Source organism: Eufriesea mexicana, unplaced genomic scaffold (genome assembly GCF_001483705.2).
Source record: "Eufriesea mexicana isolate 0111107269 unplaced genomic scaffold, ASM148370v2 scaffold9538, whole genome shotgun sequence".
In the NCBI taxonomy this organism is placed as follows: Eukaryota; Metazoa; Arthropoda; class Insecta; order Hymenoptera; family Apidae; genus Eufriesea; species Eufriesea mexicana.
The window spans coordinates 674,940-694,658 of NW_016917269.1; the positions used below are offsets into that span (position 1 = coordinate 674,940).

Below are 19,719 nucleotides of genomic sequence, written 5' to 3' on the forward strand. Positions count from 1 at the left end.
AATTATATGAATGAAATAAGAAATATATAAATAATTAAATAAATATATAAAGAATATAATACTAACCGCCAGTTAATGACATACATTATCATTGACTACTGTAATTAAAAAGTTCAATATCCTTGTACGTTGGTCAAAGCCAGTGAAAGGATGCTCAATGCGAATGGCTCTATGTTTAAACTTGTTTAAATATTTCAACCAGCTACGTGTACCTTCATTGGGGATATTACTACTATTACTCCTCGAAGTTTCAATTTGTTCTCAGCTGTAAACCATTTCTTGTTTTAAATTAATGAAATACAATAGTTCTTGAAATATTGCTTCAGATTATTTTGTTCGAGATACAGGTTGTACTACATAAATAAATCGTGTCAGGCTACAGAAATCGCTTGAATGAGTATAAAACATCTCTTGCAAAAGACGATAAAGGCAAAAAGCAATTTATTACAATAGGATGCACAGTAAAACAATATTACGTAACACTCAGCCAGAATTTAATCATTAATTTTGAAAATGAAATTTCGTTCCCAAAAACTTTAAAATCGTTTCTTACCATTGAAAATTAATCGGTTTTACATTGGATAAGAAGCGTGCAGCAGTTTTGATGGAAATACACCGTTAAATTTGATTATAAATTGAATATAAAATATATAAAAGGGACTACTTATCTGGAGACTATATTCTTTATGCTTATCTCGATTATATCTATTTATAACTTCAATTATTAAAATAAATTATTACGGATCTATTTAACTCTCGATTTTCGATAATCAATTGAGCTTCATTTAACTGTCTTATTCAACACTCCATATTCAAAGAAATAACAAGTTTGAAAGCTATCAAGGAGTCAACTCAAAACACACAGCATCCGTTTAACCTCTCCAGGAACCTATCTACCAATCACGGAGTGCAGTTCCCTCGGTTTACCGAAACACGCGAATGGCAATAGCCCCGGCGGCAAGATAACAGAGGAATCGCTTACGTTTCTCCGTGCAGAAGAAGGGTCAGCCACCTTGCTGGAAATTCGATCAGAATGATAAGGTGGCGACCAAAGAAGACCACAGCAGGAAAACAGTGAAGTTTCAAAGGATAGTGCGAGCACGCTGGAGTGAAAGGTGAACGACCGTAATCAAGGAAGAAATGCAATGTTTCACGAAGGACCGGAGAAAGAGTCAGGCTAGCCCGTGAACCGGCATACCGTTTATATCCTCTTCCAGTGGTACACACAACGCTCAACGGCGACACTGCGCAACTACGCAGTCGGCGGCAGACTGGATGTGGCCGGGTTAAAGCGGACCACGCATCCTCTGCCCCGCCCAATCGTCGCCCTCCTTCTTTCTCGCCCCATACGATCCTTCCCCACGACGGAAACTACCCTTAACGAGTTAGCTTCTTTCTGTTGCTCCTCTGACTGCTCGCTTGCCCTCCTTTGTCTCTCCATTTGTCTTTTTCCACATTACGAGCAATATACGTTGTGTTGTGAAAACTGTAGAAGGGTGGACAGTGGTGGGGAGAAACGTGAGTATTAAGAACCGAAAAAATGGTTTTGTATAATTCTGTATCTTTTGAAATTTTAGTTGTAGTGAGATTTGAAGTATTTAATACCACTTTCGTTCGATGATTTAGTTACATTGTTGAGAGATTTCTTGCATTTTTGTAAATTTCAAAATATTGACAAATGGTTTAATGTGGTAGTACATGAGAAAATAACTGTATATTAGGCCAAAGTAATCAAATCTCCCCTATTTTTAAACTACTCTTTTTAAATTTTTATTATATCTGTTAATTATTACATATAGAAAACATTGATTTTTGTAAATATAATATAATTTGCTTAATGTTATTTTAATTCACAGAAACTTATATTAATAATTAGAAAAATATATAGTATTTTTAAGAAACAATGGAGACGGTCAAATAAATTTCTAACATTACAAGTGATTTAAAATTCTAACATCTTTTATAATTTCTGATCTTTGATAGTTTAAATTTATGTACCTTTTTGTAAAATGTTATGGAAAAGCTGATTATCGTATAAATCCATCACAAAAGGATACAAATACATTTTTTAATTATTTTATATATATATATATAAAAATATTTTTCTTCAAAAAAAAAGATTGAATCGATTTTTTAGAATAACAGAGGATCGAAATCAAATTCGACAATCTTTATAATGGCACACGATATTAGAGCAGATAAATTACTTCTTTATTTAAGATATCTCAAGTGATTAAAAAAGTTTTTTCTCCGTTACATTCCTCTTTTTCATGAACAAATAATTGTTTAGTTCAATATCAGTGGAATATACACATCCACACGATTTATTAATAATTTTAATAAATATTGAAAAGTAATTTTCTCCTGACATCTAACATTTAACACTAATAAAACTTGTTTAGCATGCAATGCACGCTATTTTAGTTACTAATAATAAATTCATTAAATTCTCTTTTGGTTTTCGTTGTCCCTTGAATTATAGACACGAAAATGAAAAATCAAGCATTTATGAAAATTTGATATATGGAAACATTCTCGATGGAATCAAGTGTTAGTTTTAAAATGACAAAAGCAAAAAATATTATATTAATTTAAAATTTAGATTGGATATTAAACAAATCCAGCTTAAACAATATGTTAGGAAATACATTATAAACGGTTTAATTTTATAAAAGAAATCATAAAGAATAAAAAATTTGCATATTTTTTGGTCTTAATTTTTTACATTAGATAAATTTTATTTTTATCGAAATACTGGAATAACTGTTATTTCTAGTATTATAAAAATTAATTTACAAAATTACTAATTATCAATGTATGTTCATATTTTTAATATGCAATATACTGTAATTACATAAACATTATTTTGGAAAATAGTAATACGATTAATACATTGAACATGTATTATTAATATGAAGTTAATGTTCTTAGAGTAGTTCTTTATGAGAATAAAAAGTTTGTCTCAATTTTGCTTTCAATTTATATGCATTAAATCTATACTTATTTAATATCTACTTTAATTTAATCGAATTAATTTTCCTAATTCAATATAATTATTTAACACACAACATTAATTATTTATATCAACCGAATTTTTATTTTGTATTTCTCTTATATACTTACAAGCAGAGACATCTTAACGTACAAGTACATAACCTATTATACATATATTTAAATATGTATCTATAACTTTATAGATATTTATGTTATTTTTATCACTATTTATTTAACTAATTTAGATATTTTTAATGTAATATTTAACAGTTCTTTAAACTTTTCTGCATTAAAGTATTTACATATCTTCAAATTTAATTAAAGGAGTTGCAAGTGCTTCTTGTCATATCAAGAAGGTTATGGCGAAGATAGATTTGACATTATAAAGAAGTAAATTTCGTAGATCAATGGTCCGTGTCCCATCGGTGCCTCTCACTATTTCCAAAGAGAGTTTACAAATTCTTTAGAAGTACTTTTACAAACATTAATTGTTAAAGAGGAGGGTCCAAAATATAAAAGTAATTTTTAAAAATCCGTAATTTGAAATGTGAACTGTAGAAGTAATTGTATTTTACTTTTATGTGATTTTAATATGAAATGTTCTTTTAATTTTATAGGAACTATCATGCAGTTCATAGACGATTCTGCAGTGACTTATTCCTTGGCCAAATCTTTGGTTAAACAGAAAGAATTAGATGTTTATGATGCTAAACAGTTTGTTGAAAATTATAAAGAGTCTAATCAAAGCTATGGAATGAATGTTGTAATGGTATAATATTAAATATGTTATAATCTATTAATATATTATAATATTCACATTAAAATTAACTCTAAGATTCCAATATTTTTAAAGATACTTTAAAAATTACAGAAAAAAGGATATACAGACATTGTAAGTCTAGCTAAAGAACTATTTGATGGTCAAGGTTCATCAGGAAATGTTGGAGCATTCAGAATTGCATCTATTGTTATCAAAATTATGATAAACTTTTAGATTTAGTTAAAAAAGTGACTCAAATTACCTATACACACATCCTTGGAATAAATGGTACTATTTTACAAGTAATTATATTTAAAATATTATATTATTTGCATTCATGACAATTTTCTTACTTATATTTTTATTACTTTAAAGGTATCAGCAATTTATCAGAGTCTCCATTTAAACCCTAATGAAGAATTAAATACTATGGACTTTATTGATGATTTGATTCATAAAATGGACCAAGTAGGAAAATATAAAAAAACAGTATGATTTTATAACATAGAACAAAATAGTTTTAAAAATAACTTCTTTCATGAAGTACTCATTTTTTGTAGCTTTGGTTTGTTAGAACCAGAACTATACAAAATAAAATTAAATGAAGTAAAATCTTTAATATCGGAAAACGGTGAAGGCTCGCCTTATAATGAGGAAGTAATACGAAAATTGGGGAATACTGTTGCAGCTATGTACCTAGTGCAATATTCTGTTTTTTAAGAGCACAAAAACCAATTACAGGTATACAGATAGAAAATCCCTTTAGAAGAGCTATTCAGTATGCTGTGGGTATAATATATTATATTTTTCCAAATCAAATATATTATAGTTAATATTAATAATTATTTTCTTATAATCAAAATTTATTGATGTAAACAAAATTTTTTTCCAGATAAGTTTAGGTGGTGATATAGATACTATTAGTAGTATAACTGGGGCAGTTGCTGGCGCATTTTATGGCGAAGGAAAAATTTTACAATATTGTAAAAACTCTGAAGAATTTAGAATTTTAGAAGATAAATTATTCGAACTATCAGTATCGCAATAAAAATTTTCTATTATTTGTATACAGTGCAATATAAAAACCATTTTATTTCTTAAGAACATAATAAAAATATAATTACTATTAAAATTATAATTTTTAAGTAATTAGTTATTACTAAATTATTCATAAAATATTTGTATAATTGATGTATATCTTTGTATATACATTTAGTAATAATAAATTTGTACACTTATTAAATAAATAATTTGTATAATAAATAATTTCAATTGATTTAAATAGTTTTTTTAAATGTAGACTAAATAATGTATTTAGATGTTTTCTGCCTAATAATGAAAGATTATGTTCAGGAATAAAATATTAAACATTAATCAATCAAAATTTGTATTAAAATAAAGTAGTTTTGAATTTGAAAATCGATCAAATAATTCAATAAATATATGCAACATTTACTAATTTTAAACATATGTACAAAAGAAATTTGACATTTCTATCAGCTGATAGATTTCAATATGGCCGCTCAGAAAACATATTATCTGTATGCGGTCGAAGAGACGACTAATAATAATTTCTTGTCTCATGTATGAAATAGAAAGAAATTATAAAAAAAAGGTAGTGAAAGTTCTCTGAATATTATATTTTATAATGGCCGACAACGAAGAAGTATTAGAGGGATTTATCTGTCCAATATGCATGACAGATTTCAAAACACCTAATCAATTAACAAAACATTTTGAGGATTTTCATAACGATGATCCAGAAATTTTAAAATCGCTTAAAGGTGAGAATTTTACTTCCAATAATTATCTTGAACCATTATTTGTGTATTAAATTTAAATGTTATGAATAAAATTCATAATATATTTCATACAACTTCAGGTGATATGAATTTATATTTTAAATATGAATGTATCAATTTAATTAACAAAGTAGTTCAAAAAATTCTATTATTCTAGATCTTTTTGGCAAGGCTAAAAAGAAAATTTTAAAGCAAGATGAAATGTCAGATTCCTTTGCAAATAATATACCATCAACTAATAGACAACTTAGCCCAGAACTTAATTGGGGACCTCAAGAAATAGGTATTGATTCATTAAAATAAAATTAGATACAAACATAATTTTATATTGAAGAATGAAATTATATGATATATGAAACAGGATAATAAAAATTTATTTAGAATATTTTTGAGAAAGTTTGACCCAAATTTTTTAAGATGAGTTATGGATGTATAAATAAGTGAGAAAATTATATAAAATGTTTTCTCTATTACAAATTTTTAGGTGCAATGAGATCGCATACAAAATATTTTAAAGATATAAGAAATATGAGATTGGAGCGTTATTCTATAGAAACAAATAAACTTCTTATAAGATTAGATAAATTACTGAACAATTTACCATCTGATCCAGTTGATAGGAAAGGTAAAATTATATTTTTTTCTACCACTTTATAAATAAAAATAAATTAATATCTTTTTTTTTTTTTTTCAATAGTTCATGAACGCACTATTGTGCCATGGATAGATGAAAAAGATGTAAAATTGTGCCCTACTTGTGCAAAAAGCTTTCATGTTGCAAGAAGAAAACACCATTGTAGACTTTGTGGAGCTGTTATGTGTCACAACTGTACAATATTTCTATCATTACAAGATGCAAGTTGGTATTTTCAAAATTATTAAGAAAAGAATGGAAAAACAAATTTTTATATAAATTTATCACATATTAGGAAAAATGACAAGCCCTGTATCCGTACAAGATGATTCAGCAGTATCTCCTACCTCTGAACGACCAATTACGGAACGTATAGTACGTGCAGGTATAGGTCTTACAAAATTGGCGAGGTCACCATCCAGTGGTAGTTTAAACAGTGTACTATCCTTGGTTAACGATTCAACAGGCAGTGAGCAACATTTCAGAATTTGTACACATTGTGCAAATCTACTTAATGCAAGAGAAAAACAAAAAGCAAAACATTTTGATAAACCAATAGTATGTCAATTTTATGATAAGATGAGAGCATATATGAAAGAAGCATCGCAACACGTGGAAATGTACAACAAAATGTGGGAATCATTAAAGTATGTAAACCTACTATAAAATGGACATTCATAATGCTATAATATTTATATACAATTTTATATTATTACTAGTACAAAATTACTAGTAGAAAGTTAAGAAATGTGTTTTTCAGTGAGGGAGAATCTACATATAATTTAGAAGATGCTCAAGCTTTAAGAATTAAAATCGCAAAATTAGGCGAAAATATAGATTTAATTAGCAAAAGAATTTCAGTACTCGGAACAAGATGTGTAGAGAATCCCCCGCAAGATCAAGAACTTCGATTACATCATATGGTTAGGATGTCTGCGATGATATTTTTAAAAGAAGAACTACTGAGCGTACAAGCTTTGCCTTCGGAAGAGAGATATGCAGAATTACAGAAAGAACGGCAAAGACGTTTAGAAGCTAGAATTGCATACGAACGACAATTGGAGGAAGAACAAAGAGAGAGATCTAAAGAACAACGTAAAAAGGATTCGTGGAATCTTGAAGTTAGACCTACTGTAAAAGAAAATCAGGTAATGCTAATTGACTAAATAAATAGAAAAGTTTGAAGTTTATTCTTAATTTAATGTTATTAACGTTTTATTTGTATTTGAACAGCCTAATGCAGTGGTACTAAATCAATCACAAGGTTGGGGTCCTTCTAGCATTACTCCCATAATGCCATCTTCTATGGATCCTATAATTGAACAAATGAGTAATCTTCGAGCGTATATTAAGCAAGCTAGAGCTGATTACAGATATGATGAAGTAGCAACATTAGAAAACAATCTTAAAGAGCTTCAAAGCGCCTATTTTACAATGAAACAAAGTAATAATAGCGATGGATAAGCTATAAACGTATCTGCATTTTTTACTAGGTAATTGTGTATTCTTTATTCACTTTTAATAAGGCTTAATAAATCTTTCTATTGTATCAAATGTTTCATGTATCACTGGATCCATTTCATATATTATTGCACAATGTGATATACCTTGAAAGTTCCTTTGCATTTATAAATTTAATTATAAATTCATTATGATATTTCATAATGCATTTATTTGGTAATAAATTATTATTATATACGTACATTAATATTCAGAAATATAAATAATTTTTAATATAATATTTATATAATAGTATATGTATTTGTTATATAATAACATCCATGCATATATTAAAAAATATTTAATTTATTTAAATCAAAGCTTAACATTTTTTTAAAAGATATAAAGGTATGTATTCATAGATAATACTAAAATATTTCTCACAACAGAAAAGAGTGGAGAATACATAATTATTAATCATAATTAAAAGATTTGTTGTATTTAAAACTGTTGTATCCTAAAACTATTAAAGATCTTTGTTGTATTCTAAAACTGTAATTGGTAATTCTTCTGAATTTACTGCATTTTGCACTACATTTTCATTATTTTCAACATCACCGGTATTATTCAAATTAGATACATTATTTATATAAAGTTCAACAACACATTGAGGCAATTCAGTAGAAGTTATTTCATTTTCATTAATATTCAAATTCGATAAATGCAATGAATTATTTATTTCATAATCAGATAAAGTTTTATTTAACATAATTGCACTATTATTTAAAAAAATTGGAAGTTCCTCCGATAATATTTCCTGATTTAATTCTGCCTGTCTAGTTGTTTGACCAAATTCATTTAAAAACACAGGTAATTCATTAGATAATATTTCTTGTTGTCCAAATATTTGTTCTTGTTTTTTACATTCTTCTATATCTTGTTCACTACTAAATTTCATTAAATCGGACATTTTTGGATTCAATGTTCTATCGTTATTTTCTACCAGCTTTTCATTATGCTTTCCTTTTGAAGAAATTAATTTTGTTGATTGCATATTTCTTTCCAAAGAACTATTATTTATCACATGGTTCATTGGATTAGAATTAATTGTTTTATTATCATCAACTTCGAGAGGTAATTCAAATATCAAAGATTCACTGAAATTAAAGTTTTCATGTTCCTGTCTTACTTCCAATAATTTTCTTATAACGTTTTCTGAAATATCTATAGGTGCTGCTGGTCCACGTTTTGGTCGTTTTGGGAGTTCCACTGTGAAAACAATTTTTAAAAGATTGGAATTATAATAGTTATGTATTCTGTAGCAATATTTTATTTATTATACCATTTAATATTTCTCCAGCTACATAATCAGCTGCTCTAAACAATTCTGCTTTTACTAAAAGATTTAACAAAATACCCAATGTTGGTCTATTTTTACCCATTGTTCCCCATTCTGATAAAAATATTTCTGCTGCATTTCTTTGTTGTTGTACAGCTTGCTCAATCATACTAAAAGAAATTTATATAATTAATGAAAATTAAATATAATATATAACCAAAAAAATGCAGTCCATCTTTTATTAAGTATAATAAAATTGTGACATATATTATATATCATTATATAACCTGAAATGTTCAGTATTAAATTTAGGAATATTAGAAACATTTTCCTTTGGTACAATTGCCATTAATTTTTTCCATGAATCCGATACATTCAATATTTGCCCAAGTTTGTATAATTCTGCGGGTCTTAATTTTCGTAATTCCGTATTCAAGCAAACACTATTTTGTGACATTATGCTAAATGTCTGAAGCAATGATTTCTATAAAACATACATAAATTTTAGCAGAAAATATGAAAATTAACCTATCTCAAATGTACAACAAATCAGGAAAATAACTTTTAAACTTTTTATTTGAACTTTTAGAATATATTTAATTTACAACGCAATATATTCGTATAATACATTAAATACGAACATCTTATTTATTATTAATTTTTTTTTTAATATTTAACTTTACAGATGTTTTCTCGCAGTTTACATGTGTTAAATAAATACCATTTTTTATAATCATCATCAGCCGCGAAAATTAAAATATTACATCTACAATAAAAATAGAAAGATTAAAGATGTGTAATGTTTTAATTTAAAAATTATTTTTTTTCAACAAATTTGTCTCTTGTGTATATAAAAAAAAAACTTAACAATTTAAGCAATTTAAATTGGAATTTCTGAAATATAACACACGTAAAGTATCAATTAAAAAAAATTCAAAAGATATATAAATAAGCACATATTAAATACACAATACAAAATTTATTATTTAAATATTTTATTTTTATTTCCTGTAAAGAAATTCGTGTATAAAATTTTTTAAAAGCAATATTTTTATATGATATGAATGCATATCAAACCTAACAAGAAGAGTTCAAGTCCTTCGAGACACCGATTTAGTTAAAACTTTACAGGTTTATAAATTTCGTCATGCAGTTCAAGAATATATATCATTGTAGCTGCAACCATTCAATAATTCTTGAGATATTTACGATTAAAGTTTTATTACTTCCTTAATTATAAATTTGCTTCCACAGTTTACCAAACGAAGTTGTGGCCTAACGACGACAGTCGAGAATTCCTCTACTGGAGGACCCGGGGTTCGATTCCCGTCCATGATTGGTAGTTTTCTTCGATCTACTTTTTATTTTGTATTCATTTTTCGCCTATGAAAACATTGTAAATAAACAATTGTAAATAAAATTTCTTAATAAACAAACTTATTTTTTACCCCTTCTTATCTTAGTATATATTTATTACAAAATAATAAGAATACTATGCAAGAAAAATAGTTTTCTATAATAATCTTATTTACTACAGAAAGAAAACGAAATATAAATAATCATTAGATACAGGTAATACAAAACCTATCGCTCATTTAAGCATTAATTATTAAATTAATCATTGTATAAGAATGTTGCCTATAATTTTAATTTTGCTTTGCAGCTATAAATGTTCAGGAATTAATTACAGAAACTGGAAAATTTATTAATTTTCTACTGCCGAATTGACTTATTAAGATATATTAGGAGCACATAATCAGAAGAGGTATCCAGTTCGAATAAAAATTTTACCGCCTGCGATCAGCGCCATCTATGATTTGGGCTCAAAAATCAAGAAAGTGATAGGAATATAGAATAGGTGAGGAGGTCGTCGAAGAGCTCGTCATGTGACAGAATAGGACAGAGAGGGGATAGACAAGGATAGAATGGCTCCGGCAGTGAAAAATTATTAATTACTCAATTTCTGTAAAAAGAATTAATTTATAAAACTTTAAGCACTCATTATAAAAACAATGTCCTTGTGAATCTTCTCATATAACTTTTTATCACATTTTGCTTCTAGTTTCGTTTAGTAATAAATATTTTCACGGAAGGTCGTGATGGTCGCCGTTGCGAAATCATAGACGCCATAAAACAAAAATTAATAACTAACAATTTAGAGTTAAATTCATTTGGAAAGTTCGTGAAGGATTTGGCTTTATGATGCAATTATAAAAGTTCACAAATTGTTTACAGAAATTGAGTAATTAATAATTTTTCACTGCCGGAGCCATTCTATCCTTGTCTATCCCCTCTCTGTCCTATTCTGTCACATGACGAGCTCTTCGACGACCTCCTCACCTATTCTATATTCCTATCACTTTCTTGATTTTTGAGCCCAAATCATAGATGGCGCTGATCGCAGGCGGTAAAATTTTTATTCGAACTGGATACCTCTTCTGATTATGTGCTCCTAATACATCTTAATAAGTCAATTCGGCAGTAGAAAATTAATAAATTTTCCAGTTTCTGTAATTAATTCCTGAACATTTATAGCTGCAAAGCAAAATTAAAATTATAGGCAACATTCTTATACAATGATTAATTTAATAATTAATGCTTACATGAGCGATAGGTTTTGTATTACCTGTATCTAATGATTATTTATATTTCGTTTTCTTTCTGTAGTAAATAAGATTATTATAGAAAACTATTTTTCTTGCATAGTATTCTTATTATTTTGTAATAAATATATACTAAGATAAGAAGGGGTAAAAAATAAGTTTGTTTATTAAGAAATTTTATTTACAATTGTTTATTTACAATGTTTTCATAGGCGAAAAATGAATACAAAATAAAAAGTAGATCGAAGAAAACTACCAATCATGGACGGGAATCGAACCCCGGGTCCTCCAGTAGAGGAATTCTCGACTGTCGTCGTTAGGCCACAACTTCGTTTGGTAAACTGTGGAAGCAAATTTATAATTAAGGAAGTAATAAAACTTTAATCGTAAATATCTCAAGAATTATTGAATGGTTGCAGCTACAATGATATATATTCTTGAACTGCATGACGAAATTTATAAACCTGTAAAGTTTTAACTAAATCGGTGTCTCGAAGGACTTGAACTCTTCTTGTTAGGTTTGATATGCATTCATATCATATAAAAATATTGCTTTTAAAAAATTTTATACACGAATTTCTTTACAGGAAATAAAAATAAAATATTTAAATAATAAATTTTGTATTGTGTATTTAATATGTGCTTATTTATATATCAAAGTCTAAGAAACATAAGTCTGCAATATGTATAATATATCACAGACTCATTGAATGTATGCAAAAATTTTGAGATAGACATAAATAAATTTAGAAAAATACTTCTGAATGATTTAGTATACAAATGAAATACCATAATTTAATTTTTATTGTTTGTTATGCTTATACAATTCTAGTTCTTCAAAATTCACAGGAAACTAGTTATTAAATTCTTTTTGTGATTTGTTCATTTGAGGCACTGATTTTGTTTTATATGTCTTAATGTCCTTTTCAATTACACTTAACTATAAAATTCACAATTTATTAAATGTAGTTATATAAAAACATCATGATTTTAGAAATTTTGCATATATATACGTATGTATTTATGTATGTATGTGTATTATTCTTTATTAAATAATATCTGAAATGTAAATAATAAATAATTTTAAATAAGTGATTTAAAATTTTATTTACTAATATCAAAATAAAATTACAAATACCATTGTTTCACAAACGACCTGATATACTTTTAGCATTTTCTCTGCTGTTAGCAATTCGAGATCCAAACTGAAAAGCTCTCTTAGGAAAATTAGCAGTATTTCGAAAACCAAGTTTATATGCTGCCAAACGTAAAAGTAATTTATCTCCTAAGCCTGATGGCATTTTATCTGTTGGATAACACCTAGCAATAATTGAATAATAATTGTGTTTCATTATCTATTTTCCATTTTATATTTATTTTGTCAATTTACCTTTCCCATGGTTTTAATTTTTGAACATATTCTAAGACGTTCTCATCTAAATACGGCAGTCTAGATTGCCTTCCATGATCTGATACAATACGATCATCGCGGCCTAAATTTCTTTCTGATATTCTATCTAATTCAATATTTAATTCTTGCATTAATGCGTCCCACCCTTTATGTTTTAATATCGTCCTATGTCTCATATATCCACCAAACAGCTCATCTGCCCCCATGCCTAAGAGAAGTACTCTACACGAAGATTCATATGTATTTGGATTCGAATGAATTGTACCTTTCGCACGACTTGCAAACCACACAGCACAACCTAAGCTTTCATCTAATACAGTACATAATGGATATAGTAAATTACAAATTCGTGAAGAACGATATTTCTGTAATTCCGTCTGACTAACATTTACCTGAAAGAATCAATACAAATTAATTATTAGTAGATTTTTCATATTTTAAAGTTACATAAAAATATTTTTATTTATTTAACTACTTCAATAAAATTCCATTTTCGTCTCTGGCAAATCTTCGAAAGTTCTATAAAAGTTTGCTTTCCAGTTTTCCTATCAGGAACATCATACTTGTCCTCCATATCTCGTTTTGCATTATGTGCATTGGATTTCTTAGATGTGTTAATTGATTTTTCAAATGCAACATTGATCAAGTCGATAGGTTCATGTTGCGATACATATTTGTCGGCGATTAATGTTAAAATAGCAGAATCTAAGCCTCCAGAAAATAATATACCTATTTTCGAATGATTGCATTCTACATTTTCTTTGTTTAATACTAATTTAATACATGTTTTACAGAATTTTGGCTGTTTTATTATTCTAACTTCTACAGCTTTGTAAAGAAGCTGTAATAAATGATCTACTCTTTCATGGATATCTTTATTTTCTAACAAATACTCTAATACTTTACATGAATTCTCTAAATAAGAACTACTCTCTAAATATTCTATATCTTTAACACTAGGATGTAAATGTAAAAAAATTGATGTAGCTGGTTTTAATATAGTTTGTTTAATATCAATGTCCACCCCCAAATGTGTTTCTAATGTCTCAATAATATCTGTAAATTGTAAATCTAGCTCTTTCCATGGATAGCATGCAAGATTTACTCTCAAATTAGCTAAATTCATAACAAAAATTCCAACTGCTGGAATTTCTATGATTTTATTTATTTCTTTACTGGCAACTGATGTTAAAGTTAAAACATTTTTATCAGTATTTATTTTTATAAGTAGACTGTGTCTCCCTATAATATCTCTCCCAAAATATAGAAGACTACTAGATTTTTGAAAATATATAAAGCTATATGGGCCTTGGATTTCTTGAAATACTGTTAGTATATTTGAAGATGACTGCAAAGCATTCAATAGCACATTAGTATCACACATATTATCTTGAGCCTAAAATAAATTAACATTTCACTTTAATAAGATTTTATAGTACATTCAATATTTATAGAATAATTCATGTATGAGGATATTATTTACCAACTTTCCAGAAAAAATATCTCCATTCCAAAGAAGAATATTACCATTAGAATCTATGAGAGGTTGTTCACTCAAATTAGAACCTTGCATCCATAATACAGAAGCAACAAAATGTCCAAACCAATTTGGAGTTAAATTTTCAAATTTCTCTTGTATTCCATCAGGGCCACGAGCACTTACTAAATTTTTGCAAACTTCCCACTGAAAAAACATTAGTTAATATTAAAAATAATTTTTCTATAATTTGCTCATTAAAATTTTTCTTTTTATATATTTATATTAGTACCTCATGTGAAATTTTTATACTACTTTTGTGATTTTGTGAAACGCAACAAAATATTCCACACATTGCTTCATCAATATAAATATAACTTTAATTTATAATTATATTACAAATAAATAATTTATAAATGTTTTACAATACAATTTGTTATAAAATGTTATAAAACTTCTCTTTCTGTAGAGACGTACAAAAAAATTTTTTAAATTACTTATTGTTATCATTAATAGTAAACTAAGTCGAAAAACGGCGACGAAATTCCTAAATAGGTAATTAATTGCATTAACATAAACTTTTTATCAAGTATATATTTTTAATCATATTTTATTCAAATGTAGTTGTTTATGTATATAATATGAACGAAATATAAAATTTATTAAACATATGATGCTCATACAAATAAAAACCCTATAAAATATATCAATATTCAACCTCCATTATAAAATATCTTATAATATGTACTTTTTTTGCGTTTAATATTTATTTTAATATATTTGAAATTATAGTCAAAAATTAAATTCATTTGAATAAAATATATATGTGTAAATATGTTTCACTGTTTCACTTGAGTTTTCGCCATATTGTCAAATATAATTATCTTAAGACATCGATAATATATTCAATTTATAGATAGAACATTGAACCATTATTGGACTGTGACACTGTCATTCAAAGTACAATTACTTATCCTTTAAACAGATTTTATTTATTCATTGTTATTTAGGTTGTATAAATAATCTAATAGTGACGTAGGTATTGTTCATGACAGTTCTTCGATCTATTTGCAATATGATCAATACAGGGTTTGTATTATAAATTTAACAATTATCAAACAGATTATGCTATGATATAAAAAATTTCTTATTGCATTAATTTTGATAACTAATTTTGATATAGAAGAAAAGAAATCGCACGTTCTAATTTATTGTTTGTGTATGTATTATATTGTAAATTTTGCTTACCAAATTTTACTTATACAAAAATTAATTATAAATATCAAGAAATAAATTGATAAATATTATTATTAACAGCTATTAATACATTTTTGTTATCCAATATGTATACTGGGTGCAACAATCTTATACAATGATTGTATCTTGTACAAATATTTAATATAGAAAACTTGCGGGTCGCACAATTTTTATTACTGGGGCATCAAGAGGAATTGGAAAAAGTATTGCTTTGAAAGCTGCAAAAGATGGGGCAAATATTGTTATTGCAGCTAAGACTGCAGAACCACATCCAAAGTTACCAGGCACTATATATACCGCTGCCAAAGAAAGTAATTATAAACAATACAGGATATAAAATAACAATTAATTATTTATTCTCAATTCTAATATATTGAATTTTCTTTATTAAGGAATTTATCTATTTCAGTTGAGCAAATGGGTGGAAAAGCATTTCCCTGTGTTGTAGATGTAAGAGATGAAATTCAAGTAGTTTCTGCAGTAGAGAATGCTGTTAGCAAATTTGGTGGTATTGATATTGTTATTAATAATGCAAGTTCAATTTCTTTAACAGGAACAGAATCTACAGAAATGAAAAAGTATGATCTTATGAATAACATCAATACTAGGGGAACATTTTTAGTGTAAGTATAAAAGCTTTTTATGAAATTTTAATTGAAAATGATAATATTGGAATGCTTATTTTAAGGTCCAAGGTATGTATACCTTATTTAAAAAAAAGCACAAATCCTCATATAGTAAATATCAGTCCACCATTAAGTATGAAACCAATATGGTTCAAAAATCATGTTGCATATACCATATCTAAATTTGGAATGTCGATGTGTGCTCTTGGTATGGCTGAAGAATTAAAAGATGATGGTATTGCTGTTAATACAGTCTGGCCAAAGACTGGTAAATTATTTATTTTTCTTCATAATTTTCATTTTTAATTATTAAGAGAAGTACTCTTTTTAAATTTTTCTATATTACCGTAAAGTTTAATTCGTTATTATTTCAGCTATTTTTACTGCTGCAATTGAAATGTTATCTGGCCCTGAATCAAGTAATTATAGTCGTAAACCTGAAATAATGGCAGATGCTGTATATGCTTTAATTTGCAAAAACAGCAAATCTATCACTGGACAGTTTTTAATTGACGAAGAAATATTAAAAAATGAAGGAATTACAGATTTTACTGATTATGCATGTAATCCAAGTATGTTCCGTAGGATACAATATTTTTTTAAAAATCTATATATCATGTAAAGAATTTATTTAAATGGTTTTTTCTTTTCTGTTTTAAGAAAATAAAGACAAATTGATACCTGATTTATTCTTAGAAGAAAATTTAGATGTATCAGACATACATGATTATGCATTATATAAAAACATGCAAAAGGGTACAAACAAGCAGGATACAAACAAACCAAAGGAAAAAATTGCCCAGATATTTACAGTTATTCAAGCTAGTTTAAATACCGAGCTTGTTAATAAAACAAACGCCATATATCAATTCAATGTTAAAGGTAATATATAAATTGGTTAAATTAAATATTATCTTCTTTTGATTATTCTAGAACAATCTTAGTTAATATAAAGTTAACAGGTAATGAAGCCGGTACATGGTTTTTGGATCTGAAAACTGGTAAAGGTTCAGTAGGTAAAGGAGAACCTGGTCAATTACCAGATGCTACATTGACAATGGATTCTGAAAACTTTTTTGCAATGTTTTCTGGTAATTATATTTATTTACATATTGCATGCATTAAAAATGAATTTACAATCATTTTTATTTAGGAAAATTGAAACCTGCATCAGCATTTATGATGGGAAAATTGAAAATCAGTGGAGATCTTCAAAAAGCAATGAAACTGGAAAAATTAATGCATCATTTGAAATCTAAACTTTAAAAATTAAGTACGTTCTTTCTTTTTGGGAAGTATTGGCATATTTACATATTAAAGTAAATATATTGTCATATTAATAATATTATTATTTTTATCAAAGTTTAATTTTAAATATAAATGTTAAATATTTATATAGTTTACAAAGGAAAATGTAAAATATATTTTTATATATACTTGTAATATATTTTGTAACGGTAAACAATAAAGAAATAAACAGATTTTTACGTATTTTATAAAATATTTACAAATATTGTTGATATTTTGTACTTTCTTCTGAATCTATGAGGTGAAATATTTTGTTACTATAGTTTTTATTTCTTCATAAGATCCAAAAAAGATAAATCCTCCTATTGTTATCCACATTATTCTAGGACATACACCAGAAAACAACCTATAAAATTTAATAGCTTAGAAGTCAAATTAATGCAATGTTTGGAAAATTATCAATTGCAAATCAAATTTAAATACTTACGCATGTAAGCCTTCGTTTTTGTATATATCTTTCAACACATATAATATTTTTAATTCTGAAGTACTCTCATTTCTATGTGAAAGCATTATTCGTGTTTTTATAACATCTAATGGATTAGTAACAGTGGCAGCGATGCCACCTAAATAGTTATATAAACTTAATTGAATTAATAACATCTATTATAGTAGAAAATTATAGTAGAATACTAAAATTTTAAACCTGCAATTGCTCCACATGTAGCACTTTCTATTGGAAGAATTTCTCTATCAATATGTAAATTCCAAACTTTCTTAAAATACTCCCATAGGGGAAATTGTATTAAACTAAATGGCATGTCTCTTGCCACAGTACTCCAGTAGCCACAATACAACATTTTCAAATTAATATCTTTTCTATCCAATACAGAAACTTGTTTTCTTTGTTTTATTACTTCTATAGGTACTCTTATTGAACAAGCCACCTATTTACATCATATAATTTATTAATAGATTTTAAACTTTGATAAAATTTTATTTATTTTTTTGCTTTTTTAATAAAATTTACCATCTCTGCCAAAGATGCTGATCCCATATGAAGAAAAAAATGATGCTTCTCAGATATTTTATATTTTGATATACTTTTAATACCTTCGTAAGTAACAAAAAATAATGATGCTATAACATTGTAAAAATTAATTTATATAGTTTTATGTATTTTAGATTTTTTTTAAGTTATTTCACATTATAACTGTTTACCACTTGGTGCAGAACCAATTAATACAGGAAGAATTCCTCTATATAGATTAGCAAATCCTCCTGATTTTATAAATCCTTGTTTAGATTGTAAACGTGTTTTTAATGTGTCTAATGGAAATAAAATTACATCAACAGTTGTACCAGCCAATCCGCCAGCCTATTTAAATCAATATTAAACTATTATTAAATAAAAAGCAAATTCTAATTTTTAAAGTGCTTACAATTTAAATGGTAAATGTTATTTAGTTCTTTCTTAAAATCTTAATCATCAAAATATGAAAATACACTCTGTTATGATTAAACTTTCCACAAATATTTCACAAATATTTTAGTACTTAAAAACAAATACTTTTTTACTTACTATTAATGATGTAAGAAAAGTATATTTCATATCAGTTGTTTTTAATAATGTACTGTTTGTAATCATTTAATATATCAATACTTTTATTATTAATTTCAAACAGAACAATTTAAAACATATATTATCAATTTAAGCAATCATGGATGCGAGAACATTTTAACCTAACATATACGGTATAATTAAAAATTAATCTAATGTTATTATTGAAATGATATTTTATTACTTATATTTATCGAAAAAGAATACAATAATTTTTTACGTATTCATATAATTAAAATATCATTATAACTTATAGTGTACTATTTACAGTTTCATTGGTTCTATATAACGCATGTAACTTAAATACTTGACACATTGTTATGATATTTTTCATTATATCTTTACATTTTATTTAAACTTTAAATCATGCGAATAATCATCTTCTTCACAATATACAACTTGACAATACATTATAAATAAAATAAAATATTACTTTTTCTTATATATATCTTTTGTATACTGTTAATTTTTATGTGATTTTACAATAATTAATAAAATTTAATATTT

At 26.5% G+C, this 19,719-nt stretch overlaps 7 protein-coding genes across 8 annotated transcripts in view; 3 read left to right on the plus strand and 4 right to left on the minus strand.

Moving 5' to 3' along the window:
- LOC108553169 (Kv channel-interacting protein 1) overlaps positions 1-1,026 on the minus strand; it is a 19,646-nt gene extending 18,620 nt beyond the window's left edge. The window contains exon 1 of the mRNA XM_017907963.1: positions 983-1,026. The gene's annotated coding sequence lies outside the window, so the exon portion shown is untranslated. The remainder of the gene's footprint in view (positions 1-982) is intronic.
- Positions 1,027-3,353: 2,327 nt separating this feature from the next.
- LOC108553170 (poly(ADP-ribose) glycohydrolase ARH3) lies at positions 3,354-4,823 on the plus strand. Its single transcript, XM_083287407.1, is given in 9 exon segments — positions 3,354-3,411; positions 3,414-3,512; positions 3,612-3,763; positions 3,848-3,959; positions 3,962-4,056; positions 4,130-4,230; positions 4,315-4,442; positions 4,445-4,539; positions 4,647-4,823. Coding segments are annotated over 9 exon segments (996 nt in total). The 3' UTR covers positions 4,803-4,823.
- A 566-nt stretch (positions 4,824-5,389) lies between these two features.
- Rbsn-5 (Rabenosyn-5) lies at positions 5,390-7,654 on the plus strand. 2 transcript variants are annotated; one of them, XM_017907978.1, is made up of 8 exons: positions 5,390-5,538; positions 5,714-5,839; positions 6,041-6,181; positions 6,254-6,415; positions 6,486-6,575; positions 6,657-6,837; positions 6,951-7,338; positions 7,424-7,654. In XM_017907978.1, the coding sequence occupies exons 1-8, from the start codon at positions 5,403-5,405 to the stop codon at positions 7,652-7,654; spliced, it is 1,455 nt and encodes a 484-aa protein (XP_017763467.1). In that variant the 5' UTR covers positions 5,390-5,402. The 2 variants fall into 2 exon arrangements, with proteins under 2 accessions (XP_017763467.1, XP_017763466.1); XM_017907977.1 differs by having other exon boundaries at positions 6,486-6,837.
- Positions 7,655-8,156: 502 nt separating this feature from the next.
- On the minus strand, positions 8,157-9,426 carry tub (interleukin 1 receptor associated kinase 4 tube). The gene is made up of 3 exons (XM_017907965.1): positions 9,257-9,426; positions 8,973-9,139; positions 8,157-8,899 (listed from the first exon to the last, which is right to left on the minus strand). Exons 1-3 carry the CDS (start codon positions 9,424-9,426, stop codon positions 8,157-8,159), a joined length of 1,080 nt encoding a protein of 359 aa, XP_017763454.1.
- A 3,173-nt stretch (positions 9,427-12,599) lies between these two features.
- On the minus strand, positions 12,600-14,877 carry LOC108553196 (asparagine synthetase domain-containing protein 1). The gene is made up of 6 exons (XM_017907996.1): positions 14,753-14,877; positions 14,467-14,667; positions 13,459-14,379; positions 12,963-13,375; positions 12,711-12,892; positions 12,600-12,631 (listed from the first exon to the last, which is right to left on the minus strand). The coding sequence occupies exons 1-5, from the start codon at positions 14,813-14,815 to the stop codon at positions 12,718-12,720; spliced, it is 1,773 nt and encodes a 590-aa protein (XP_017763485.1). The 5' UTR covers positions 14,816-14,877; the 3' UTR covers positions 12,600-12,631; positions 12,711-12,717.
- A 483-nt stretch (positions 14,878-15,360) lies between these two features.
- Hsdl2 (Hydroxysteroid dehydrogenase like 2) lies at positions 15,361-17,609 on the plus strand. The gene is made up of 8 exons (XM_017907994.1): positions 15,361-15,549; positions 15,865-16,028; positions 16,127-16,340; positions 16,406-16,611; positions 16,718-16,915; positions 17,004-17,225; positions 17,306-17,434; positions 17,497-17,609. Exons 1-8 carry the CDS (start codon positions 15,509-15,511, stop codon positions 17,607-17,609), a joined length of 1,287 nt encoding a protein of 428 aa, XP_017763483.1. The 5' UTR covers positions 15,361-15,508.
- Positions 17,610-17,973: 364 nt separating this feature from the next.
- On the minus strand, positions 17,974-19,203 carry LOC108553212 (S-adenosylmethionine mitochondrial carrier protein). The gene is made up of 6 exons (XM_017908016.1): positions 19,174-19,203; positions 18,813-18,969; positions 18,622-18,731; positions 18,298-18,538; positions 18,081-18,217; positions 17,974-17,997 (listed from the first exon to the last, which is right to left on the minus strand). The coding sequence occupies exons 1-6, from the start codon at positions 19,201-19,203 to the stop codon at positions 17,974-17,976; spliced, it is 699 nt and encodes a 232-aa protein (XP_017763505.1).
- Between the last annotated feature and the right edge of the window lie 516 nt (positions 19,204-19,719).